The sequence below is a fragment of the Aplidium turbinatum genome, chromosome 5 (genome assembly GCF_918807975.1).
Source record: "Aplidium turbinatum chromosome 5, kaAplTurb1.1, whole genome shotgun sequence".
NCBI lineage: Eukaryota > Metazoa > Chordata > Ascidiacea > Aplousobranchia > Polyclinidae > Aplidium > Aplidium turbinatum.
This window is the reverse complement of record NC_137476.1, coordinates 16,691,254-16,718,476: the sequence shown is the minus strand read 5'-3', so window position 1 is coordinate 16,718,476 and position 27,223 is coordinate 16,691,254. Positions and strand designations below refer to the sequence as shown.

At 40.6% G+C, this 27,223-nt stretch overlaps 3 protein-coding genes across 3 annotated transcripts; all 3 read right to left on the bottom strand.

Annotated features, from left to right (window-relative positions):
- Nucleotides 1-1,633: 1,633 nt before the first annotated feature.
- Nucleotides 1,634-9,479, bottom strand: LOC145770988 (uncharacterized). The gene is made up of 4 exons (XM_082582727.1): nt 8,407-9,479; nt 7,809-8,023; nt 2,076-2,742; nt 1,634-1,934 (listed from the first exon to the last, which is right to left on the bottom strand). The coding sequence occupies exons 1-4, from the start codon at nt 9,477-9,479 to the stop codon at nt 1,634-1,636; spliced, it is 2,256 nt and encodes a 751-aa protein (XP_082438853.1).
- Nucleotides 9,480-23,978: 14,499 nt separating this feature from the next.
- On the bottom strand, nt 23,979-24,440 carry LOC145770987 (uncharacterized). The gene has a single exon (XM_082582726.1). The coding sequence runs from the start codon at nt 24,438-24,440 to the stop codon at nt 23,979-23,981; it is 462 nt and encodes a 153-aa protein (XP_082438852.1).
- A 178-nt stretch (nt 24,441-24,618) lies between these two features.
- LOC145770986 (uncharacterized) lies at nt 24,619-26,541 on the bottom strand. Its single transcript, XM_082582725.1, has 3 exons — nt 26,379-26,541; nt 25,515-25,703; nt 24,619-25,361 (listed from the first exon to the last, which is right to left on the bottom strand). Exons 1-3 carry the CDS (start codon nt 26,539-26,541, stop codon nt 24,619-24,621), a joined length of 1,095 nt encoding a protein of 364 aa, XP_082438851.1.
- Nucleotides 26,542-27,223: the final 682 nt, after the last annotated feature.

Genomic DNA, 27,223 nt, shown 5'->3' with positions numbered 1-27,223 from the left:
TGGCGCTGGCAAGGCCCAAAGTCCAGTGTTTCATTTTTTTCAAAATGACCAAAACGTGCAAACACAGCTCAAGAATACGTCATAAAGTCCAGCAATAACAAAAACCACGTTACCAATCTGATGTTTGGAGCAAACTGTCTGCTGTTTTGATGTTAAAATGTGCTGTTTTGATGTAAATACATATATAGCCTACAGTCAAATCGCCCGCAGTAACAATTATTGCGTGATCGGTTGATTGCTAGACTTTATGACGTAGACTTTATGACGTTCTTTACAGTCGCACGCTTCGTTGCTCAGGCCAATGTCGTTTTGAAAGCTCTGACAAAAGCACGCGCACAATGGTGGTCAGACCGCAATGGGGCAAAATTTTATTGAAAATCGTTTTATGGTAGCATGTTAAACACAAAGAACGTGGAAAATCGCCAAGTCAGGTTTTTCCTTTAATACCCCTTTAAAGAAACTGGCACACCGAATCGTGCAAACATAGGCACAATTGCGTCTATTATTTTCGTGGTGGTAGTAGACTTCAAGACAGCTATTTAATAGTACCTACTGTAATAGTCTACAATAACTAAAATGTTTTCACCGCTTGGCAACGGTCCAAGAATGTCAGCAGAACAAGCTTGCCATGGACCGTTCGGAGGAACCACTCTTGTCATCGGCTCCGGTCTTGCATATTCGCTTGTCACTTGGCAACCATGACATTTCCTACACAACTTCTTTGCATCACTGTCCATTTTAGGCCACCACACTTTCGTGCGTAGTCTATTCTTAGTTTTAACGATTCCCTGGTGTCCTTCATGTGCGAGCTCCAAAACGCGTTCTCACAAAGACTTTGGAATTACAGTAGAACTCGGTTAATCCGGATTCGATTTGACCGGCGATTCCATCCGGATTAGGCGAAGATCCGGATTAACCGATGACGGTTCTATCAAGCCTGACGTTACCTAGATAGAAGGGTATCGGTAAAAATCACCGAAATTGAACGCATTAGTGTGGTCATCTGCCAATTCCGAGACGCGCGATCACCACATTAGCGATAGAATTCTTTTGAAATGCAGTATGCATGTAAAACGAATGTATTTGTAGACTCTGCGTCTAACGCAAGAACACACTGGCAAAAGTTATATCTTGAGACATGCGTGTCGGAATAATCTGTAGTCACTCAAAACTTTTGAAAACAGTTACAGAAGACAAGTTTCTTTGGAAAACTTACAAAAAATCAAACAAAGTCTTCTATTGGAAAAACATCACCGACATACCACCGACATCTTTTCAAGTTACAGTACGAGTTTGAGCATTTGCGCACGAATTTTGCGTTAGGAGGGATTACTGTTCATGAAAAGAAGAAATCCGCAATAATTTATTGCGTCACATTAACGGAACGATAGATAAGAAATTTCTCGCAATAAGCCACGTTACGTTTTAGCATAAAATGGCAAAACTGTCGGGAAAATCCGGATAAAGCGATAGAGAAAGCGCAACTTTTGTCCGGAATAGGCGAAGATCCGGATTAAATAATCCGGATAATCCGAAGCCGTTTCTCAAGAAAAAGATTACAAATCATTTGTACTTCCAGTTTCATCCGGATTAGGCGAAGATCCGGATTAACCGAATCCGGATTAACCGAGTTCTACTGTACTAGTCGTGTTCCTCTTAAAATTAATTCACCATAACAACAAGGTTCATCCTTGGCATGTAAATAGCTAAATTGAGAACACTTTGACCAATCGCCAGATTTGACATATTTTCGAATTTTTTCAAACTCCTTGTCACGAGCAGACTCTCTTTCAATTTCTAGCGAAGTTAATGCAACTGGAGTACTGCTTATTGCTACCAACCTCACAAAATCGTACTCTTCATGCGAACCGTCTTCTTTTGATTGTGTGGAGTTGAGTCTTGATAAGGCGTCTGCAATGTTCGTACGTCCTGGTCTGTAAACAACTTTGAAATCATAAGCTTGTAACCTTAAAACCCATCTTTCTATTCTGGCAGATGGTTAGGACGTTTTGTTATAAATAAACTGTAAAGGTTTGTGATCTGTTTCCAGCTCAAATTCCTTCCCGAACACATACAGATTAAAGCGTTCACATGCCCAAACTAATCCTAAAGCTTCCTTTTCTGTTTGGCTATAACGCTTCTCCATGTCAGAAAGACTCCTTGACGCATAGGCAATTACGCGCCATAGCCCATCCTGTAGCTGTGTAAGAACAGCTCCTAAACCGACTGGTGATGCATCTGCAATAATGCGTGTCTTGCAATCGGTTCGGAAAAATGCTAATGCATTAGCTTTGGTCATCAATGATTTCAGCTGTTCAAAAGCTTGTTGCTGCTCCTGCTTCCACTCAAATTTAACTTCTTTCTTTGTCAGATCAAGTATAGGCCTAGCGATCGTAGCAAGATTTGGAATAAATTTAGAAGAGTATTGAACCAATCCCATAAATGATCTTGTTTCACTTGAAGTTTTCGGTGGTTCTGCATTCAGTATTGCTGCGACTTTTTCCTCGCTAGGACTGACACCTTGCTTGCTCAGATTGTGTCCAAAAAACGTCAGCTTCGGTAAACGAAACTGGCATTTATGTTTGTTCAAGGTTAATCCGGCTTCCTGTAGTTTTTCTAAAACATTAATCAATCTTTGGTCGTGTTCTTCTTTGTTCTTCCCGTACACAATTACATCGTCTGCGATGTTGGCTACTCCTTGGCATTTCTTCAACACATCGCACAGAATCTTTTGGTACTTCTCTGGAGCGGTAGTTCAGGCCCTTAGGGGCAAAAATGAGCATCTTTAGGCTAAACGTGTTACACGTTGTTTTTTTGCATTTTTTTGTAGCTGATGAATCTAACTTCAATTTTAGTGGGTGCCGCAACTTTTTGGGTCACGTGATCACCCCCAAATCGGGGATTCCCCCCAAGTCAATTTTGAGCTCTTTTCACGGCATTTTTATGCAATTAGATACGTTATTTTTTTACATTTGGACTGACTGCCACTACAAAATACACGAGATAAAAATCGCACAAAATTATGTTATTAATGACGTCATTGTGACGTCATGTATTAATTTTTTGCTTGTTTTTTTCTTATTGTAGTCGCTTGTTTGTTGTTGGTGTTACTTTTTTGGTTACAATAAGTTACCAATGGTTTTTCAACTGATTTGATTAGTATTGAGTGTCAGTACTAACATATTCAAAATCTTAAGGAATCCAACTTCCGGAAAGTGGTTATTTTCAAGATGGCCGCTAAACCATTGAACAAAACAGTAAATTGACCATAACTCGGCCATCATATGACCAAAACATGTAGTTTTGGTGTCTGTATCTAGGTTTTTATACCCTGTGAAGTCAATGAGACTATTCTCAGAATTGTTGAATTATCTGATAGCCTATAAATTCAATATGGCTATCCAAGATGGCCGCCAAACCATTAAAATAACAGTAAATTGACCATAACTAGGTCATCATATGACCAAAACATGTAGTTTTGGTGTCTATATCTAGGTTTTTATACCCTGTAAAGTCAATGAAACCATTCTCAGAATTGTTAAATCATCTGATGGCCTATAAATTCAACATGGCAATCCAAGATGGCCGCTAAACCATTAAAATAACATAGTAAATTGACCATAACTAGGTCATCGTATCACCAAAACATGTAGTTTTGGTGTCTATATCTAGGTTATTATACCCTGTGAAGTCAATGAGACTATTCTCAGAATTGTTGAATTATCTGATAGCCTATAAATTCAATATGGCCATCCAAGATGGCCGCCAAACCATTAAAATAATAGTAAATTGACCATAACTAGGTCATCCTATGACCAAAACATGTAGTTTTGGTGTCTATATCTAGGTTTTTATACCCTGTAAAGTCAATGAAACCATTCTCAGAATTGTTAATTCATCTGATAGCCTATAAATTCAATATGGCAATCCAAGATGGCCGCTAAACCATTAAAATAACATAGTAAATTGAACATAACTAGGTCATCATATGACCAAAACATGTAGTTTTGATGTCTATATCTAGGTTTGTATACCCTGTGAAGTCAATGAGACTATTGTCAGAATTGTTGAATTATCTGATAGCCTATAAATTCAATATGGCAAACCAAGATGGCTGCCAAACCATTAAAATGACAGTAAATTGACCATAACTAGGTTATCATATGACCAAAACGTGTAGTTTTGGTGTCTATATCTAGGTTTTTATACCTTGTGAAGTCAATGAGACCATTCTCAGAATTGTTAAATTATCTGATAGCCTATAAATTCAATATGGCAATCCAAGATGGCTGCCAAAACAATTAAAAATGTACAATAACAATGTATTGTTTATTAATAAACCCGGTCAATTTCTATATGTATTTGGGTTAACTGAGCAGGCATAAAGAGCTCATACGATGTGGTCATGTAGACTCTTGACATAATCAGCGTAAAGAAAGCAAATGGATCAAGTATTACTAATGCTCATCGCTGTGACTCTCGATGTCATCGTCTGTAATTATGTGACTGCTGTATGGACACATGAACCAGTTTGGCATGGTCCACATCCAGCATGGTATGGTAGCACATATCTCCGGCAACTACAGTGAGGTGAACACGATTCGCAATTGCAGTGATCACTTTCAGTAGGTTGTCCGGGGCAGCTTTCATGTTCGTCATGATTGGAACCATCTGATTATTGTCTACTTTCCATCCCCAGTCTAGAGCATCCATACCATCGTCAGTAGCCTACCCATCCTGACCATAATCTGGTAGTAAACTCTGAGGCAGTGGAATTTGGTAAAGGATGATGTAGGTGGCAAGCGTTCAGGGTGAACAAAGGATTTGGCTGTTTTAATTTTCTTGACCAATGTATTGTATCGCTGTGTTTCTAGGTTACTACTGCCATCGTTGCCAAACATAACGGTCATAGCTTTGTTTCCAAGATCCTTAATGATGTGGTCTGTCTGATTTGGGACAATAAAGCAATTTGCACATTCTTTGATTATTGGTTGACTTTTCACTAGTTTCTGGAAAGCGTCTTCTTCCCGATACCAAATATCCTTGACGTTGAATCACAACCGGTGAATGCATGAATGAAGAGGAGCTGTAAGCATAATTATGTCTGGTCCGATGATTGCTTTAAGTTTGTTGATGTCGTGTATTTTGGTTGCGTAAGCCTTTTCGGAGTGGAAGTAGAGGTCTTTAATGTCTGGGTCAGTGTCAGCATAGCGTAGTATCAATATTAAAAGGTCCGTGTCTTCACCAATTAAAGCCGTACTATGTCGATGAGGGCTGTCCATCTGCCGTCTTGACGATGTCAACATCTGCATCACCTGGAGCGTTCATCACATTGCAGCTTCTATTCCTCAGTTGAGCAGAAATTAATCCTTCCTTGTTGGAAGCTCGAGGCAAGAACTGCTCCTTCTTTCCAATGAACTGGGTGTCTACAGTAAAGTGAACAACCGGGTGGACGTTCATGCCGCGTCTTTGATGGGTATTGTCTTTGATAGACGGACCACCATATCCATCAAAGACCACCGTTGCTAAGCGATAATGACGAATGGTAAAATCTGCATACGACTGTGCAATAGACCCATAACTGTCTCCAGTTTCCATGGCACTCGATGCAACAAGAACCCTCCATCAAGGAATGTAGTGATCGGTTTTCGAGGCAGATTCTTTCACTACTTCATAATCGGCTGACATCACACTGCTGGCATGTTCTGTGATGGCAGTAGCTATCTGAGGCTTATCTTCTGCAAGAAACAGGGTCTGGATGTTACGTGGCTGTCACAAGTAATACTCGTCTTCCTCTCAACTGGTCTGAGTTTTTGGGAAATGACAGCAACAAAACTGCGTTATATCAACTGGTTCAACAAGCTGTGATAACTTCAGTCGATCCAAACTTGTTTACGATTGTTGTAACATCATTAGATACAGCTCTTAACAATCAAACATTGGACATGTCTGATGTTTCCCCATGTGATCACGAAGAGGCAGACACCCGTATGTTTCTCCATGTGAAACATGGAAAATCCGATGCCATAGTCAAAACAGTAGATACTGATGTGGTAATTATTGCAATTTCGTGTTTTGACAAGTTAGAAATCTGTAAACTATGGGTTGAATTTGGAGTTGGAGAAAAAACTCGCTTCATTCCAATCCATGATATTGTTTCATCTTCACCTCAATCTCAGATGATTTGCGCTTCTTTACCTTTGTTTTATGCTATCACAATCTGTGATACTGTTTCGTCTTCGGAAAAAAAGGCTTGGGATTGTTGGATGCTTAATCTTACCGCAATGTGTGGCTTATTTAACTCTCTGAATTTCTCAAGCTCACCTAGTTCTATAAATGACATACAAAAGTATGTCATAGCTCTTTATGGCAATAGTCCTACTATCACGGATGTAGACGAATGCCGTTATATGATGTTTACCAATGGTTGCACTATTGAAAAGCTGCCACCAACGTCAGCTGCTTTGATGCAACATACACGCAGAGCGATACATCAAGCTGAAATACGGACATCAAGCTGAAATACGGAAATCAAGCCTCGTAAATGTTCAGCAACTACCTTCTCCTTTAGCTTGGGGTTGGAAACATAATGATGCAAATCAGCTTGTTCCGTTTTGTCAGTCTACTTGTGGCTCTCGATGTCCCTGTAAGAAAAAATCCATAAAATGCACAAGTCTTTGTTCATGCGAGTACGAAACATGCAATTCGACCACAAAATATCCAATCCTCTCTGATGTTTCATCTTCAATCCACATTGACGTTTCATCTCCAATCCACAATCATCATTCAAGAAATGCTTTTGACTTTCTAAACTCTATCTTGTAACTTGAAAAAACTTGTCGTACACGATTTTTTTTAATATCAAATTACGTATGGTAGGAATTTAACATCGAAAACCGCTAGTTTTTTCATCTTGAATTAACAGTGTTAAGACTCTGACATTGCATCATCTGGGGTCGTGTATTAATTAGATTTGTAGATCATAATTAGGGCTACATAATTATTTTAAATTTTAAAGTGGCATGACCAAAAGGGAAATTCACCCCTGGTAGCTGCTCTTCTGGTTATTCCCTTGATGACGTCGTTATTGCGTCATACTGTACTGGAATTATTGTTATTGCTTGCAATTGTAAAATTTTAAGCATTTGCAAAACTAATAATGAGAGTATTTGATCGCTTTTTTCGGAATAAACTTACCTTTGGTTCCTGAATTTGAAGTTGTCTAGTTTTAATAATGTAATGATGACGTCATAAAAGACGCAATCATGACGAAACTACTTTTAGGAATTGTGAAATGGTTTTAGTAACCGGTACTCCAACTAAAACCAACAGCAAACGACCAAAATAGGTTAAAAAAGCAAAAAAAAATATTTGATGACGTCACAATGACGTCATCAATTAAATTATTTTGTGTTTATTTTGTCTCACTTATTAGTATGTGCTTTTTAAGTTAAAATATACAAAAATCGAATATGTAATTGCACAAAAATGACGTAAAAAGAGCTGAAACGTGATTTCTGGGGAAATCCCCGATTTGGGGGTGATCACGTGACCCAAAAAGTTGCGGCACCCACTAAAATCAAAGTTGGGTTGATCAACTGCAAAAATATGCAAAAAAACAACGTGTAACACGTTTAGCCTAAAGATTCCCCTAAGGACCTGAACTACGGAGTTGATTCCAAACATCAAACGTTTATAGCGATACAGTCCTTTATGCGTCACAAATGTTGTGATGTAACGACTTTCTGGCTCTAACATAATTTGATGGAAACCCTACTTTAAATCGAGTTTACTAAACATAGTGCTACCATTCATTCGATGCAACAAATCTTCAATTGTTGGAATGGGATGTCGTTCTCGGATGATTGCTTCATTCGCTCGACGCATGTCTACACACAATCGTACATCCCCATCTGGCTTTGGGATAATAACAACGGGTGAAACCCAACCTGTAGGTCCCTCGGGAACTTCTTCAATGATGTCTGCGTCGAGTAGGTCTTGCAATTTGCACTCAACTTTACCCCTAAGTTGAAATGGAACTTTACGTACTGGTTGAGCCACGGGCTTTACCGATGTGTCAATGTGTAACTTTAATTCATAATTTTTTAAAAGTCCCACCCCATTAAACAGTTCAGGGTAACTATCAAAAACATCATTACACAAATTGTTTACATGTGAAGGGCCAATACGCAATACACTTAATTTTTTTCTGCAGTATCTCTACTTAAGAGACTAGGTGCATCACAGTTCACTACAATAAAATCAGTTACACAGGCACAATTAGTATCCTCACAAATTACTTCTGCAGTAAAAGTACCTAGTGTAGGTAACGGTGTAGTACTCCCATATGAATACAAAGATTTAGCTGATTTCCGACATTGGGCAACAACATTACGACATTTTAACCATTCCCAAGTATCTTTACTAATCACATTACTGGCAGCACCTGAATCGATCAAAACATCAGATAATTTTACACCACCAACTTTCAAAGTTATTGTGCAAGAGTTCTTACGTGTCCCTTGTAAGTTGAAAACTTCTTTAATGCTCTCCTTGTTTTCTGCGAAAATAAAAGTCTTTCCTTCTTCTTCCTCTAATGTATTGGTATTGGACTTGCGCTGCACTGGTCTCCGCGACGGCGTACTCCGATTCATCTTGACGTCAGAAGGATATTGTGATGTCACACATCTATTCGTTCGGGACCGTGTTCGACATTGTAAAGCAAAATGTCCGACTTTGCCACATTTGTTACATTGCTTGCCTCTTGCTGGGCATTGTTGATCAAACTTAAAATGTCCAGTCTTACCACAAGCAAAACATACTTTCCCTTCCTTCTTAGTTGAAGGCAATGCGCGTCGATGCTCTGGGTGGCGCACTTCGTTGACATGAACTGATGACGTAGGCTGCATTGTCTTTAATTGATTTTCGACATCTTCATGAGCTTTTGCAATAACTATTGCATCATTCAAAACTAGATTATTTTTTTCGAGCAACTTCCTTCTCAATATGTTAGAAGCACATTTTTCAATAACTTGATCTCGAATGTAGTCATCTCGATTGGTTCCAAATTCACACAACGTTGCTTGCTGGCGCAAACGACAAATAAATTTATTAATGGTCTCGTCTTGGGCTTGCGTCAGCTGCCGAAACTTGTATCTTTCAAAAGGAACATTACATTTAGGCAAAAAGTACTCGTCCAAAATTGCTAGAGTATCGTTAAAAGACTTACTGTCGTCATTTTCGTCCACGAGGCTGAAATAAACTTCTTGAACCTCTTCTCCAGCTGTGTGTAACAACAACGCTTGCTTTTGTTTATCGTCTGCGATTCCTTTACTGACTGTAAAAAGAGAAAATGACCTTTTCCACTGCTTCCATTTTTGTCCTAAACCATGTGGATCACCTTGCACTTGAAACGATTTGAGACTGCCTAGTTCGCAGACCAGCGGGTTGCTTCGGGCTACAGTAACTTGTTCAGCCATCTTTCACTTACATCCTCGTCGCCATTGTTGTATTTCCGTTTGATTAACTCAGATACACCAAACTTTAATAGATTACACACAGACCACTTTATTGTACTTTCTCTCAGCTAATCTATCTCATGTTCTCTAGTCTCGTAACAGTCGCACGTAGTACAAACGATAGGCTAGTGAAACGTAACAATGGTTTCTATGACGAAACACTACAACTAGATGCTGGGTACAAAATTGCAATTGACCGCCACAACGATAAAGTCGCAGAAAACAGACTAATTTTATCAAAAATAATTGATTGCATTATGATGTGTGGTAAGTTTGAGCTGCCACTGAGAGGTCACAATGAAAATGCTGATTCCAAAAATCCTGGTGTGTTTCGGGGTTTGCTTGACTTTGCATGTAAACTTGACTCAAGCTTGAACAGCCATTTAACTTCGTTCTGTCTTTAAAGGCACATCGAAAACAATACAAAATGATCTTTTGGAGTCAATATTTGAAGTATATAAAAAGAAGATCAAAGATGGTGTTCATAGCTCAGAATTTCTGGCTGTGATGTGTGATGAAACTACTGACATTTATGACATTACACAAATGGTTGTTGTATTAAGATATACATTGGAAGACAAAGCTGTCGAGAGATTTTTGGGTTTCTTTAATCCGCCTAACCTAACAGCTGAAGCTTTGGCTTCAGTTCAATTCAAGGAATTGGAAGTATTAACTTGCAACAGTCCGGAAAAATTGATCATGATGGTGCAGCAGCAATGAGTGGCTCCAGAAGTTGTGTGCAATCAAGAATAAAAACAGGTTATCCTCATGCACATTTCATTCATTGTTATGCCCATCAGTTAAACCTTGTTGTACAAAAAGCTTGCTCGCAATGTAAAAGTGTTAGAATATTTTTCAACAACTTATCAGGGATACCAACTTTTTTTTCTCACTCTCCTCAACGAATGGCTGTGTTGGAAGAAGTAGCACATCGCCGAATTCCTTCAGCAACCAGATGGAACTTCAAAAGTAGAGTACGGTAGTCCAAACTGTTTTTGAATTGAAAGATCTCCTCATTGAATGCTGCAGTAAGTTAGAAGAATCCAGGTCAGAAAGTACAGGGAATGCAGCAAGTGGCATTAAACAAATGTTGAATGATCCAAACTTCTTGTTTTGATTAGATTTTTTTTCCAGAATAATGCCACATGTTGATATTTTGTTTGGACAACTACAGTCATCAACAATTGATGCAGTGAGAGTAAGTGTTTGTTTAACTGTTTTTTCTGATACTGTCTGATACTTCTGATACTGAATTACGTCACGCGTGTCGCTATTACTGTGTGTAGGCTATAGTATCAGGGATATCTAGAGAAGGGGATATGAAGGCTCGCAACGATTGCCTTATTCTCATGACACTACCAGGGCGGTAGTTTGTAGTGCTTTAAACATGTGGTTGTTTTTAAAATCGTAGAAAGTTTTGTAGTGCAGCAGGTACAATGAGCTACAGAACACAGTTAGCAAATGTTACGTAGAATATATTTAAAGAATACTTGTTTACAAAGACAGTTGAAAAATTCCCACTAAGCTGTTTTTTACAACAAAGCCTTTGCAGGAGGCTAGATGTAAAGCAAGCATATGGGTAGTTGAATTAACAAGCAACCACGAGCATGCTGTGAATATCCAGGCCTAATGTTAATAGCGCAATGCAAGTTATCATAACAAGATTTATTAAACTACTTTCGGTGCCAATTGTCATTTTACGATTAACACAGATTATTTACGATAAACAAAAGCCCTTCTATTGTCAGACGTAATAAAAGCCTTCGTATCCCCTTCTTTAGATATCCCTGTATAGTATACAGTAGTGTAATTTCTTAAATTTGATAAATGGAAGGTGACGGTGGCCATCCGGTGTCTCGTACGTTTCCCGCTGGCAGTAGGACAGGAGGCGCTGCGTATGGGGGTGGTTCGGCGGACCACCCAGGCGTTGGGCAGGTGTATCCTCAGGGGGTTCATGGCAGCCTTACCCATGCTGATTTCAGTGCAGAAGCTGTGCTCAGGGACGTCAGACATAAAAAAGAGAGGTGCTGCAGGGGATTGGAGAATTTAGGAGAGGTCTCCCCATGGTATAGGATGAAGCGTCGCTAGAGTGGGCCTTGGCTCGTATGGCGGAGTTGGAGGACAGATTTGGCGAGCTGTTGGAACTCGCAAATAAACTGGATGGCACTGTGATGCAGGAGGCTACAGAACAGGTCAGGTCAGAGATTGAGGAATTGAGACTGACTATAAAACAGAAGCAAATCTCCAGGGTAGATACAAAATTAGGTACAATAAAAGGAAAATCAAACACCAGTGCCTCGAGTAGTCGCTCGCGCCGTTCAAAAAAAGAAGAGATTGAAATCCGGCTCGAAATGGAGAAGTTGCGGTGGGAAAACAGATGCAGGTGAACAAAGCCAAAGCTGAGGAAGCCAGAGCCAAAGCTGAGGAGGCCGAGGCCAGAGCCGAAATTGAAATACAGATCAAGGCAGGCGAACTAAGAGCAAGGCAAAGTAAGCTTGAGTTGTTTTCACAATGTGGATCAGACCAAGGGTCGGGGCGCGGGCAACGACGGCCTACGGCCAGGGGGAAGGGCGGGACCTACGAGCCAATTTTTACAAAATCTCATATATTTTTTGTTTTGTGTCTAAGATTCGTCTCAAAGTTTACGTATATCTTCCTAGCTACAGTCTCCATACTTTCATGGATTTTAAGCATGTTCCGGTGGAAGCGGAAGTCCCTAGAGCGAAAAATATAGTGTCCTCCAAAGTGGTTCATACGACCCGCAAGTGAGTGTTCTACGACCATATGTGGAGGGTCCTCTAAGCCGCTTGAAAAAAACATGCAGTATTTTCGATTTTCCATTTGTTTAACAGTTTTATGTTGTGCTGTTGTCATGCTACTACAAGAAATGTCAAATGGGAAACACTAAATGTATGCGCTCATCGGAAAATCTCTCTGTTACGAACACAGATGATTTTACTATCAGCACAAAATAGTACGTGCACAAAGTTTAATTCGCAATCACCAAATTGGAGAAACATGACTGTACTTCATCGCCACAAACTTGTTTATTCAAAATTGTGCACAGAGAAGTCAACAGGTATCAATTAATTTCTTTGGATCGTGTTGTTGACCCAAAACAAAATATTTCGCAGGTCGCTCCAATAGGGGTTTCACAGGTCACGCACCACATGACCGGTAATTTTTTTGCTCCCAGCCTAAAACCCGAACTTTTAGTCTCACTCAACATAGCTAAAAACAATGCTAATTTATCGCACATTAATCACTTGTCACTGAAACCCATAGATATCTTATATATAGATATGCAACTCAGTGGTGCGTAACGATGTTTGAAGGCTAACAGCGTAGCTATGGATGTATGCATTGACTTCAAACTTGGCACAGCAAAACAACTTTATTTTTAATATATTTTTTTGGTTTTTGTTTAAATAAAACTTTCTTCGTTTTCAAGTTGACGTATGGATTGCTTGTGATGACGTCACATTCTCGTTCCGCATGGACTGCTTTATGGAGATTCTGGCGATTGAAAACAAATCACAGTCACAGAGGGTACCTCTAAATACCCATTGTCTGGCATTGTAGGCATTGTCGGGCATTGTCAGGCATTGTCGGCTTTTTGGGGGGTTATGGAGCATTTTCAGGGGTTGTCGAACATTTTCAGGGGTTTCAGGTATTGTAGAGTAGGCTAACTACTTTCAGGCATTGTTGGGAAATTCTAGGCATTGTGTAGGATTTCCAGGCATTGTCGATCATTATCAGTGGTTGACAGGCTTGTGAGGCATTGTCAAACATTTTCAGGCATTATCGAACATATTCAGGGGTTGTCGAGCATTTTCAGGGATTGTCAGGCATTGTAGAGTAGCTACTTTCAGGCATTGTTGGGAATTTCCAGGCATTGTCTAGGATTCCCAGGCATTGTCGATCAATATCAGTGTTTGACAGGTTTGGTAGTCATTTTGGAACATTTTCAGGCATTGTCGAACATTTTCAAGGATTGTCGAGCATTTTCAGGGGTTGTCAGGCATTGCAGAGTAGCTACTTTCAGACATTTGTTTGGAATTTCCAGGCATTGTCTAGGATTTCCAGGCATTGTCGATCAATATCAGTGTTTGACAGGTTTGGTAGTCATTATGGAACATTTTCAGGGATTGTCGAACATTTTCAGGGGTTGTCAGGCATCGTAGAGTAGCTACTTTCAGGCATTGTTGAGAATTTCCAGGCATTGTCTAGGATTTCCAGGCATTGTTGATCATTATTAGTGGTTGACAGGTTTGTCAGGCATTGTCGAACATTTTCAGGGATTGTCTAGCATTTTCAGGGGTAGTCAGGCATTCTAGATTCAGCTACTTTCAGGCATTGTTGGGCATTTCCTAGCATTGTCTAGGATTTCCAGGCATTGTCGATCATCATTGGTTTTTGACACGTTTGTCAGGCATTGTCGAACATTTTCATGCATTTTTATTCTCAGCTCTGCATGCGCAGCAGAATGATCCCTTTCTATTTTGCGTAGGTTGTAAACGTATTTACAGTATACACAAACACAGCAGCGTTTAAATGATCTGGCTATCATAAGTATCGACAATGTCTGACAAACCTGTCAAAACCTGGTAATGATCGACAACCCAAGAAAACGTTCGACAATGCCTAACAAACCTATCCACCACTGAATATGTTCGACAATGCCTGGAAATCCTAGACAATGCCTGAAGATGTCCGACAATCAGTGGCGTAGCTAGGGGGGGAAGGAGGGCCGGACCGCCCCGGGCGGCACGTCTGGGGGCGGCACTTTCAGACTACGGCACTTTCAGACTCAACGTCTACAGTAGCATCAATCCAGCACTGCACAGCATTTTGCAGAAACCACAAAAGCTAAAAGAAAAAAACTAACACAAAATCACATTTTTTTCACGTAGGGGGCCCTTTAAAAGTCGGGGGTCCAGGGTACCTGCACCCTCTGCCCCCCCTAAATCCTAGACAATGCCTTGAAATTACCAACAATGCCTGAAAGTAGCTACTCTACAATGCCTGACAACCCCTGAAAATGCTCGACAACCCCTGAAAATGTTCGACGATCCCTGAAAATGTTCGACAATGCCTGAAAATGTTCCATAATGACTACCAAACCTGTCAACCACTGATATTGATCAACAATGCCTGGAAATCCTTGACAATGCCTGGAAATTCCCAACAATGCCTGAAAGTAGCTACTCTGCAATGCCTGATAACCCCTGAAAATGTTTGGCAATGCCTGAAAATGTTCTATAATGCCTAACAAACCCGTCAACCACTGATAATGATCGACAATGCCTGGAAATCCTACACAATGCCTGAAAGTAGCTACTCTACAATGCCTGACAACCCCTGAAAATGCTTGAAAATTTCCGACAATGCCTAACAACAAGCATGTCAACCATTGATAAGTAGGTAAAGACTTTTTTTGGAGCTGTAGTTCCAGGACAAGCTGAAGTTTTATTCAATTATTCTACTGAGTGTTACCAAAATGAAAGTTACTGCTGGCTACCGAAAGCTGTGCTATAGCATTTGGTAGCCTAGTTATGGTGTGTACCAAACATTAAACTTGTCTTGGTTTGGCGGTTGGATCCGTGATGCTAATGAAGCTGTCTCAGCAGGGGGGAGGATGCCCCCTGACCTCAAATTTTCTCTGGATGGGGGGCAATGGTGCCCTTTTAAGGTCATGTAAGCTACTGCACATTTTGCAATATAGGCTAACAACTTCTGCTATTCGCTTTTAGCCAAATTATAGGGCCTATAGCCAACAGTAGGCCCACACAAATTATCCCGTGGACACATTTTATACTTTGCAGCAGATTGTGATGCTATGAATGAGAAATTTACCTTTCGTTTCTTGTTCAAGCTATTTCAATCATTCATCTGTCTCACATTTCGACTTTCATGGCTAATAACGGGAAAACGAACGAGTTGCCCAGCATTATCGCTACCGTATATTTCACTCTACAATCGTTCCGGCGCCCCTCTATCTCAGGTTTGTAAACTGTCTACAACAAGCTTTACTGAGTCACTGGAAATAAGCTTAAATGGTAGTTCCAACGATCATGAAACAGAAGTTGCATAACCTACGTGAAGAAAGATTATTGTCTTGATTTTTCATAGTAGGCTATTCTGTGAAAACTTGAAATATACGCCAAACAAAATATTCCAAAGGAGCTCAAAAGCCACCACTCGCCAAGCCCAAACCGTACAATAATAGCCTACCATAGATACGCTAGCCAAGCTGGCAATCTTGATTGTTGATTGTGTCCATAAAGTCAGTCGAGCGTGACGATAATTCCACGATTGTTGAGTTGCATATCTATATATAAGATATCTATGCTGAAACCCAAGATATCACTCAAGTTAAAAAACTAGAAAACATGTTGTACGACCTCAAAAATTTACAAAATTGTGTCAAAATCAGCAATGAAGTCTCCTGTCCACAAATCAGCTCAAAAAATGACGTTACTTCCTAGGAAAAAACTAACGAAGCGTATTAAAGCCAATAATATCCACATTAGGAACGAAATAGTTGTATAAAAAAAATTACGGGGGGTGGTTCGCAGGTCACCCCTGTTCACAGGTTCCGCTCTTTCCCTAGTCTCGGAGTCACCGACTACATCCCTACAGCGATAGAAAAGTTCCAGAGGTGGGACGCTGGCATTGTCAATCCGCCTGGGAGATCCCATGACACTCATGGGGCCACCAGCATAGATGCCCAACCTAAACAGAGCAAGGCTAAACAGGATAATTTAATGGAACCGCCACATAGAGAAACCCCCCTAAGAAATCTCTTTTCAGGGAACGCCCTCACAAACAAGCATAGAACGTGGACTAAAGATAATTTTTTGACAAAACCGCCCGGGGGGCCCATGGGGCCGCTGAAAGAAAACCTCATTATGATCAACGTGATTTTTATAGAGAGAAGGTTGTGAAACCGTCACAAACATGCCCCTTAACTGTAAGAAAATATCTTACAGGTGAGAGATGTAATTCACCACTAATTAAAGATGATGGCCATGAAACTAGACATGTTATGACGCCCCCGCCAGGGCGTAATGCAAACAGATGTGCTGAGGATCAACAAAACTGGTTCTATAAATATCATAATTGTTGCACTTTCTACGATAGGGCCGCATTGATCAACTATGACGGCAACAACATGCCATTTATATTTTTTTTAAACCGTATCGAATCACTAATGGAGAGTTGTCCATTTGAGGGAAATCGGCTGACTTTGCTACAGGCAGCATGCGTACGTAGCGCCGCGTAAACCATTTCAAACTTAGCATCGGATACTTTTGGTTGGAGCGAAAAGGAAAGTCCTGAAATTTTTCTCAGTTCATAGAAAATCCTGTAAACAACATTTCTACTAAATGTCAGCCAAAACCAATCAAAAATAGGGCCTTGGCAATGTTGAGTTTGGAAAATTTTAACCGAGAGCTGGAAACGGCCACATTTGGATGTCTATGACCTTTGACCTTTTAGAGTGACAATGTGAACGATGTTATTTTTTCAATATTTGGCAGAAGTACTATCACCTGTAAAAAAAATTAGGTTCTTACCTTATTTACTTAAGCAGTAATAGGACCTCAAACATGGCCAAAAAGTAAAAAAAATTGTGCCCCCTTGGCAGATCCCCCCAAACTAAATGCTTTATAACTCTCGTGTTTCTCAATAAATTTCACTCAAATTTTGCAGGTGTTCATCATATAAGATAGTGAATAGGTGTGTAAAATTTAATTTAATTCTTGTTCCATTGACTTAAGTAAAAAAAAACACCCATTTTTGCCAAAATTGTGATATTTTTGCAACAAATAAGCTTCAGAAGACCTTTTATTGACATTTTAGAGAAAAACAAGTGTGAAAAATGGAATCCTTGCCCCTCAAAACCCTATAACAGACACCGAAAACAAAGTTTTATGAATAATTTGTACCACATTTTGGATACAACCAAGTTTGGATTTAACACCCAAGTTCCAAATACCGAGCATAGCAGATACTAACCTTCTATTTAAGGTGTCTATGCTTTGAGCGATAAGAAAAATGCAATAACGCTTAAGCATTACGTACAAGAAACTTGTGAAATTTGATAACGGATTTGCCTAGCGTCTTTTATATGGGACGACTTTTTTTTCAAAAAGTACAAACACACTTAGGAAAAAAGAAGTTGTGATATGTTCTTTAGGTCATAATTATGCAATATTTAAATTTTCCGAAAACATTTTTAAGTACTTTCACTTTCGGCACAAATGGGTTAACTTTTTAAGTTAAATGGCACTTACGAATTTGGTTATTATTTTTGGATTAAAGTTATATCGCCAAGCTAGAAAAAAATCGATCTTGCAGTCTATTACCGATCTTGTGTTGTTATTGTGTGTGAATTTTGTCTTTTAAACTGAGTTTGTGGCGTAACCGCACGTCTCAAGGCAAGTTCTTACAATTTTAGTTAATCTACTCATCTAAAAATTTAATGCGCTTAAAACAGTAAGTTTCATGTTTTGACGAGAGGGATTTTATTTTTTTACGACAATTACCAAAAACTAACACTTCCAACGAAAAAAGAAAACACAAGAATAAAATAGTTGATCGTGAGGTGGCGCGAAAGACCATGTTTCCTATGTAAATGCAGCCTCGTATTGCGACAATTTTACAAGCCACTTGCCAATTTCTTTCGCTTCGCTTCAAAGGAATCTGTACCGCCTGTGCGCTTACATTCTAATTGTAAAATTCACTCGCGATTGCCGATTGCAACAAAACAACAAGAGACTTGTTGCATGCATTTCATTGCATTGCAATTTGCAACTCTAAAAATTATTGTGTTGTCAGTGCCGTCGCTGCAGGGAGGCGTGCCTTCTCCCTTGACAACGACCTGTGCACATACACTTCAGGCACTGAAGAAGAACTGGTTTTAATTTTAGTTTCATTAACTAGGTGGCCAGTAAAAATATTACTTTTCATGGTCTTTCCACTTGTGCGTTGATCCGAAATAAAATTTATCGGCGATTAATTATCGGCGATAATCAAATATTGCCTTTGGCGATAACGATAACTGAAAAAATAATTGAGCAATAACGATAAGCGATAAAAATTCATCGCCGATAATTATCGCCGATAATGCCCATCACTGGCCGCTCTTTTGAGGGTACGAGGAAGGACATACTCTGTATCTATTGTGAGAGTAGGAATAAGCAAGAGCGTCACAGACTACCCAATTGTCCCGAGTTCCTAAACTTGACGCCGTCGCGACCCCGGGATGTCATCGCCACGACTGGTCGTTGTCTAAACTGCCTACGTCTAGGACACGAAGCAAAAAACTGCACCCAATCATGTAATTGTAGACGCTGCGGCGAACATTTCCGATTTAAGCACTATTATCTACTGCACGACGCCTATGTGAATCCTCAAGGAACATCGGGCAGTGGCAATGGTCTTAGAACGGCACCTGTCGTCACTAATCGTAGTGTAAGCATCGCTCATAAGAGGGCAGTGTTTAATCGTGTCACGGCTGTGCGGGTCATAAACCCATCTAATGGAGAGACCACTCTGGTTTACTGTCAACACGACCCAGGCTCTCAGCTCTAAAAGCCGCAGATAATGTCTCTTTCCGCATCGACACTCTAGCAGGCAAACAAGAAATATACTCTGATCTGGTTAAATATAATATCCAATCCTTAGTTACTGACGAACTGTATGGTGATGTGGAAGCAGTGATAAATGCACCTTTAGTCCAGTCGTTGAAGCGAAAAAAAGGGCCGAACCTTGACTTAATTGGTGTAAAGTTGAAACTTTGCACATTGTTTCTGTTGATTATGTACATTGACCAAAAAAAAAATCCCCGTGAAAATCTTTTGGTGAAAAAATGTTATCCGCTTTTTTTGAAAATCCGCCATTTTTTTTCCAAGTTGGCGGATAAATAAAATTTGAATATTTTTCCGAAGTATCGTCATACTACGGCTTCTTTAAAATATGATATTATCATTGTCACAATTAATAAGCAAGTAGGTACTCAATAACAACTATATTTGGCTTTAAACCAGGGGTGGGGAACCTGCGGCCCGCGGGCCGAATGCGGCCCGCGTGACTTTTCCATGTGGCCCGCGTCAAAATTTCTTTACCCAAAGTATATTGGAACAACAGCTCAAAAGAGACTTAATAATTATTCGCTATCTCCGCTTGCAGCAGATTACGCATCAACATGGGTTACTTGACAGGGTTCCATGTGATTTTATGAGCCGTACTGCTTCCATGCTGGCTCAAGGCAGATTGGAAGAGTGTGATATGTCACCAGAGTCAACAAAAGAGACTTAAAGCAAGATTGTTGGACATAAAGAGTAAAGAAATGAAGTTAGATATTTTTGCCTCTCCTTGTAATGTGGTTGCAACTGATATTCTTAGTAACTTCCAACATGAAATAGTAGAGCTCCAGAGTGACGGTACGTTGAAAGCGATGTAAGTTTACCAAAACATTCCACTGCTCAACTTTTATCAACGCTACATAGCCTAAATGCTGATGATTTTTCAGTCATGCGGAAACATGCTTTGAAATATGTGTCTCTGTTTGGAAGCACCTACTTTCGTGAGCAATTTTTTTTTCCAAATTGAATCTAACAAAAATTCGACTTCGCTTCAGACTGACTGATAAAAACGTGATGCAGTTAAAAGTTGCAACATCTTCCGTGTCCGCAGACATCACACGACTCACCAAAAATAAAAACTTTCAGCCATCCCACTAGCTGTGAAAGTGAAATAAATCATTGTCTACTTCCCTGCATTTTTTATCTGTAAATAAAATTTCGAAATTTTTAGTGGCCCGCCTGTGTTATTTCTCATTTTATGTGGCCCGCAATACTAAAAAGGTTCCCCACCCCTGCTTTAAACGAAGTGACATTAATAAAATATTATATAATAGCCTAGGTACGCTATAATGTATAATAGTTCCAAAAACGATAATTTTGTTCACTTATAGTCAGGTCATATATGGTTTGACCCCAAAAAATTCCTACAAAAGGTTTTCCAACGTTTTTTCTAGTATTTATCATCAAGAATAATATATTAAAAATCTAGGAGAATCAGAGCACCGGAAAGTTGTCATTTTCAAGATGGCCGCCAAAACAGTACAGTGACAATAATTCACGTAATATTCATGCTAGAGCTCTAATTCTGGCGTCTATCCCTAGGTTTAAGGTGGTAAGGAATTCATTAAAACAATTCAAAATGAAATTAACTAATTAGTTTAATGGAAAGACTTATTAAGTTATATGAAACAAAACCAATAGTGAAACACTGGCAGTACAAGAATCGCAGATCACTTATTAAGTTATTTACATTCAGTTGCTTAATAAGTCCTGGTCATCATCTTCACCCAGTAACGACTGATTGTAGCCTACGTATTGTCACAGGCATCAAGTTGCACTGTCCACATGCTGAGGTACAGGGTAGATTATTCTGCCTACAGCTACACCTGGCTGTGCTACAGGCAGTTGTGCAGTTGCAGTGGATAATCTATAAGAGGGAATCTGGGTCCGCATTCATGTCCGACTCTGTTGTCACAAACTGACTTCCTTCCAGTTTCCAACCCCACCCGCAAGTTTCCATATCACTCTCCTGTCCTAGTCAGACCATTATTTGGTAGTAAACCCTTGGACAGTGAAATTTTGTTGATGACTCAGTAGGTTGTAGGTGTTCTGGTGTCACAAATGATTGGGAAGAGACGACTTTTTTTCTTAGTACTCTGTAGTGCAATGACGAGAGGGAATCCGTCCGCGTGCCCCCAAAAATCACAGCCATCGCTTGACAATCTTTGTTCACAATGGATGCTGCTGTCTGCTTTGGAAGAAGGAAGTAATTGGCACAGTCTTTCAGAGTAGCATCACTGCATCACCATTTACCAGCTTGTGAAAGACAGATTTTCTTACCCACACAAAAGACTCTTGATGTTGTGTAACATCCAGTGTAGGCAATAGGCATGTAGAAAAAGTAACTGGGAACATAATTCTGCACCCATCACCATTTTCAGTTCGTTTATATGATACACTTTGTCAGCATTTCCCTTGTCGGAACGAAAATATAGATCTTTGTTTGCTTGTTGCGCATAATGAAGAAGCACGACCAACAGATTGTCGGCAGCAATGGCCGAATGGTTAGCGCGTTGGGCTCGCAGTCGAGAGCCTGCATGTTCGACTACAGCCACCCGCACTTGCTGTTGTTTCTCTGGGCAAGAAACTTTACGATAATTGCCTCTACCCAGTGATCGATTTCGAGTAATGGGTAGTACCAAATTTAAGTCATAAATAGAGTAGACAACCGGAAACAGACATTGCCGTCGGCTGCAGCGTGGGTCAGGTGTACGTCGGAAGGCGTACGCCGATGCATAGCGCTCAAGTCCGCTTTCCCGCAATGCAGGATAAAGATAAACAAACAAACAGATCTGTGTCTTCTCCAATCAACGTTGTCGAGCGTTACACTGCACTAACATAGTAGTCTTCGCAATCGGAACATCAGCATCCCCTGGGGCATTGATCACTTCGCAACCTTTAGGCTACCCCAAAGTGTTTTACTGATCGATTAAGTCGATAATTTTTTTGTTTGTTCATGTACATTAACGTTATCTTCGGCCACAACACCATTCACAATATTTCTCAGGGTTTGATCCTGAGAAAAAGGTACATAACCAGCTAGTGATGTCCTCTGCGCTTCATTGGCAAAGCGGAGTTGCATGATTTCAATCCTAGTCTTCTCTGTCATGTTAAGTTGTGATATAGGCCTATTGTGCCTTAGAATCATACGGTTTGCTTTCTGAACCGGTGTCAAGGCAGCAATCATTCCCATCCCGTGGAAAGTCCCCTTCCCATCCAGGGTGATAATATTATGATCAACACTGTCAGCTGCAAATAACATTGTACTTTCGAGTAGGTCTATGTTCTCTTGAACAATGGATTCTGACGCTACACAATCAGCTGCATTCTTTTCAAACCTCAGGACTTCTGCGTAAGAAGAACAACATCCCATATAGTGTAAACTGTAAAGTATCAACAAGAAATCTCGACCTGTACAAATGATGTCCTTGAACAGCAAGACCAATTTGCAATGGTGCAATCACCGCTCGTGGTCTGACGATCTGGTCGGTCGAGTGGTGAGAACGACAGCTTGGCCAATACTTGCAACCTTTTGCTTTGTGTGTTTTCCTACAAATAAGGAACCCAACAGTGTTCGCAAAGTTTCAGGCAAGTGGGCTGCATTAGAGCAGGACCGAGATTGAGTGCCGGTTGCCTAGCCGAGTGGTGAGAACTGTAAGAAATATTCTGTACCTACCAAATATTTCTTCTTAGTGTGGTGGGTCTTGCTGATCGTTCGATGCGAGAGAAACCCAAAATAAAGCTACCTGACTACTAGAGAATCTACAGGGGCACAGCAATTAGTATTTAGTACTACCGAATTTCTAACACTGTACCAGCCGAGAATCTACAACCGTATCATTGAGATCAGGGATTTACTTTAAGTGACTCTGCACCAAACAATTTACAAAAAAATATTGACCAGACCACACATCCGAGCGATCCAACACCGGCGATTGAAAAGACAAAAACAACTCATGGCAGCAAAATGTACGAGAAACAGAGTTGCCAAATACAGGATCAACACACTAGGTGGCGGTAAATACACAAAGAGAGATACAATAAAGATCGCTGTTTCCAACATTCCCACCCCTAAAAGCGGCAGTTATAATAATGGCGCTTTTAAAACTAGAGAAACAGCACCAAAACCAAGAATGGAATGTGTGACAAGACACAACATAACTCCTTAACATATACAGTATATTACCGTAAACTAACATACTTACAAAAATGAACATAAACAGTATCACAAATTGGTAAAGCAGCCAAAGTTTACTATCTTGCGTCACTACTGCAAGATGTTAATTGAAAGGGAAGATAATTGAAAATGATGGCACCTTTAAACTAAAAAACAGCTACATCAAATGATGTCACAAAACACAAAATAAACAATGACACAAAATGGCAATGCAGTACGGTAGCCTACTACTAACTTTGCATTAATGGCACAAAGCTGCAAGACGTTAATTTAAATTAAAGCAACAATGGCGCCTTTAAAGAAACAGTCACAAATTATATAGCGTTCCAAAAGGGAACCCTAAAGAAATAAAGAACACAAAATGGTAAGCAGCACCGCTATCGTAGCATCAAAGGTACATGAGCTGCAAGATATTAATTTAACAAACAAAAACTAACAAACGAAAGCAGCCGAAGCGATGACAGCATTGCGTGTACTACGCAGACCTACTGACTTATTTGAAACACGAAATCACAAAACAGTCTGTACTTATGGCTCTAGCGCTCGCGCGCTGCAAACAGAAACTAATAAAAATGTTACACTACTCCTACAATATAGCATAAGCCTCACAAGGCAGCCAATACAAATGTCTGTTCATTGATTGATAGCGTCCTCCAGCAAACAAATCTTTCGAATGTCTCTCATGAAAATCGACCCATCCGCTGTGCGCACACGTACTCGTCTCACTAGTCCAGCATTGTCTGGTGAAGTTTCAATTACGATTGCTTTAGGCCACCGGCCTCTCTCTGTCAGACCGTCTTTGACCAGGACCAAGTCACCAGGTTGCAAGTTCGGTGAAGCACCAAACCATTTCTGCTTGGGCTGGAGTAATGGCAGATATTGCTTTGCCCATTGCTCCCAAAACATGTTTGTCAAATACTGCGTTTTCTTCCACGAACGGCGATAGACGTCAGCTTTGGAAAGGTCTTCTGATTCACTTTCTTCGGCAACTGTGCCAGTAAGGATAGCATTTGAGCTTAAAGTAGCCATATCATCAGGAGACGACGGGAGAACAGTTATCGGACGATTGTTGATTATTCGTTCGATCTCAGACATGTATGTTAGCAATTCAAATTCTCCGAGGGTGGCTTCAGCTACAATAGAGCGAAAAATCTTCCTGAAGATTCTGAAAAACACTTCGTAAAAGCCACCTTGATGTGAGGCACGAGGCGGGTTAAAATGCCAAGTTACCTCCTTTAACTTGGTTTCTGCAGCTACAAAATTACCACCATTGTCACTGTAAAATGTAAATGTCAGTTGGTCTCACATTCCTGCGATTGCAAAAACGCTTGTAAGCTTGGATGAAAGCGTCAGTGTTTAGTGATGGGACCACTTCCAAATGCACAGCCCTGGTGGTCATGCAGTTAAAGATGCAGATGTATCTCTTCACTCGACTACGTCCAATAGTCACCATAATCGGGCCCATTAAATCTGTACCAATTGCAATGAAGGGTGTTGATTCTGCCACTCTTTGTTGGGGCAAACTAGCCATCTGCTGTCGGCCAGTACTGGCCTTCCAGAAGCGACATGTAGGACAATTGATTAGAACTTTCTTGACAGCCGACCTTCCTTTAACAATCCAGTAGGATCTGTTCATGTCGGCAAGCACATGACCAACACCCATGTGTCCCTCTCGCTCATGGTGGAACTTGATTAACAGGTCAGTTACCGGGTGGTTGTGAGGTAATAACACAGGATGCTTGTTTTCGAAGGCCAGAGAAGAATTTTGCAGCCGACCTCCCACACGCAGCACTCCTGAAGACACAAATGGACTTAACGATTGTAGCTTTCGTAGCTCAGCACACTCCGTTAACTGCGCTTCGGTGATGGAGACAACAGAACTTTCCGATGCACCTGAACTTAAGAGCTTCTCCACCACACCTGGAAAGGCTTGTGCTTGGGAGACTTTAAGAATAGCTGTTAGTGCCTCTCTTCTTTCTTCAGCTGATAGACACCCGACAGGAGGAGGACAGGAAACTGCAGAACACTTCCAGCGCAAATAGACCTTGAAACGTATGAGCTACGCAACGGCTTGCTGTAACCTGTGGAGAGCCGAGTACCGTGCAAACAGCGGGGTCAGGACGACTTCAGAATCAGAACAAGCAACTTGGGCGGAGCATTGTCTCTTACAAACTTCCGAGCCATCTTCGGCTGAATCAGTCAAAAAATCAGGCTGCCGAGGCCATTTGTCCTCACTAGTTAACAAAAATGACGGTCCATTCAGCCACGAAAACAAGCGATCAATTTTACCAGGTAATACACTACGAAAGCCAATATCAGCTGGGTTGAGATCCCCAGGTACAAATCGCCATTGATCGACTGAAGAAAGAGTATGCAACATTTCAATGCGATTGGCCACAAACAATTCAAAACATGTGGACGTATTGTGCAAGTACGGCAACACTACTGAGGCATCCATCCAAAAAAATACACCATTGAATGTAAAATCAAGCTCTTTACAAATAACAACACTTAGCGTGGCTGCAAGAACTGCAGCTGCCAATTCCAGTCTGGGAATTGTTACCCTTTTAAGAGATGCAACACGTGACTTGCCCATCACAAAACGACACTGTACTGTGCCATCTGCATACATGCATCTAGCATACGAGCAAACACCATAACCAACTGAGCTGGCATCAGAAAAATTGTGCAACTCGATCCTAACCAATTGCTTGCCAGCACACAAAATACAACGATCAAGCTTCAAGTTCTCAGTCTCAGGCAATAAATTTAACCATTTTTCCCAACTTAACTTTAAATCAGAAAGATTTATCTCTTCATCCCACCCCAATTTGGCAAAACAGGCTTTTTGAAGGATTATTTTAGCTGTTAGCAAAAAGGGTTGTAGAATCCCCAATGGATCATACGTTTGATTTATCATTGAGAGGATGCCCCGCCGAGTAATACACTTTTGAGCAATCCCCACCCGAACATGAATTTTGTCTGTGGCAACATCCCAGTCAACCCCCAGTGCTTTTGTTACCGGAAGCTTGCCTGCACTTAAATCAACACCGTCTGCCAGGTCATCTTCAGGGATAGTTGACAGGACCTTCCAACTGTTAGACACAAATTTGGTTATATGAAAACCACCAGTTGCCAGTAAGCGGAGAAGCTGGGTGACTAATTTAAGTGCTTCACTTTCTGTTGTGCAAGACATGCATCAATCATCAACATAACTATTATTTTCTACCGTGTCCGTAGTTGCCGCATCAGCCTCAGAAAGATTGTCCATCGCCGTCCTCCTCAGAGCAAATGCCGCACAGCAAGGTGACGATTTGGCGCCGAACACGTGGGTCTTCATACGATATTCAACAGGATGCCGACTCACATCACCCTTCTCAAACCACAAGAACCGCAGTGCATCTCTATCTTCCTCTTCCACTAAAACCTGAAAAAACATGCCTTTAATATCACCAATAATTGCTGTAGGGTGTTGTCGAAACCGCAATAAGACCCCAATGACATCATTGGTGAGGTCAGGACCATGTAGCAATTCGTCATTTAAAGACTTGCCATTGCTGCGAGCACTGCAATCAAACACCACTCTGAATTTTACCGATTCAGAGGTGCAGTGACGCGGAAGGAAAAAGGTTTTACCATTTGCTGGCTGCTCATTAGGAACAGGCTTAGCACACTTAGTGACATATTCAGACATTTTGTGTGAGTACTTTTGCAATAAATCAGGATTTGAAAGGAATTTTCTTTGCAGACTATACAGTATAGCCTCCTTTCAGCCAATTTCCTGCTGTCTGACAAATGTGGGTAATCTCCTTTCCACAATAAGCCAACGGAATAATGACCATCTACCTTCTTTACCGTCCTCTCCAAAGTCCCAAGTG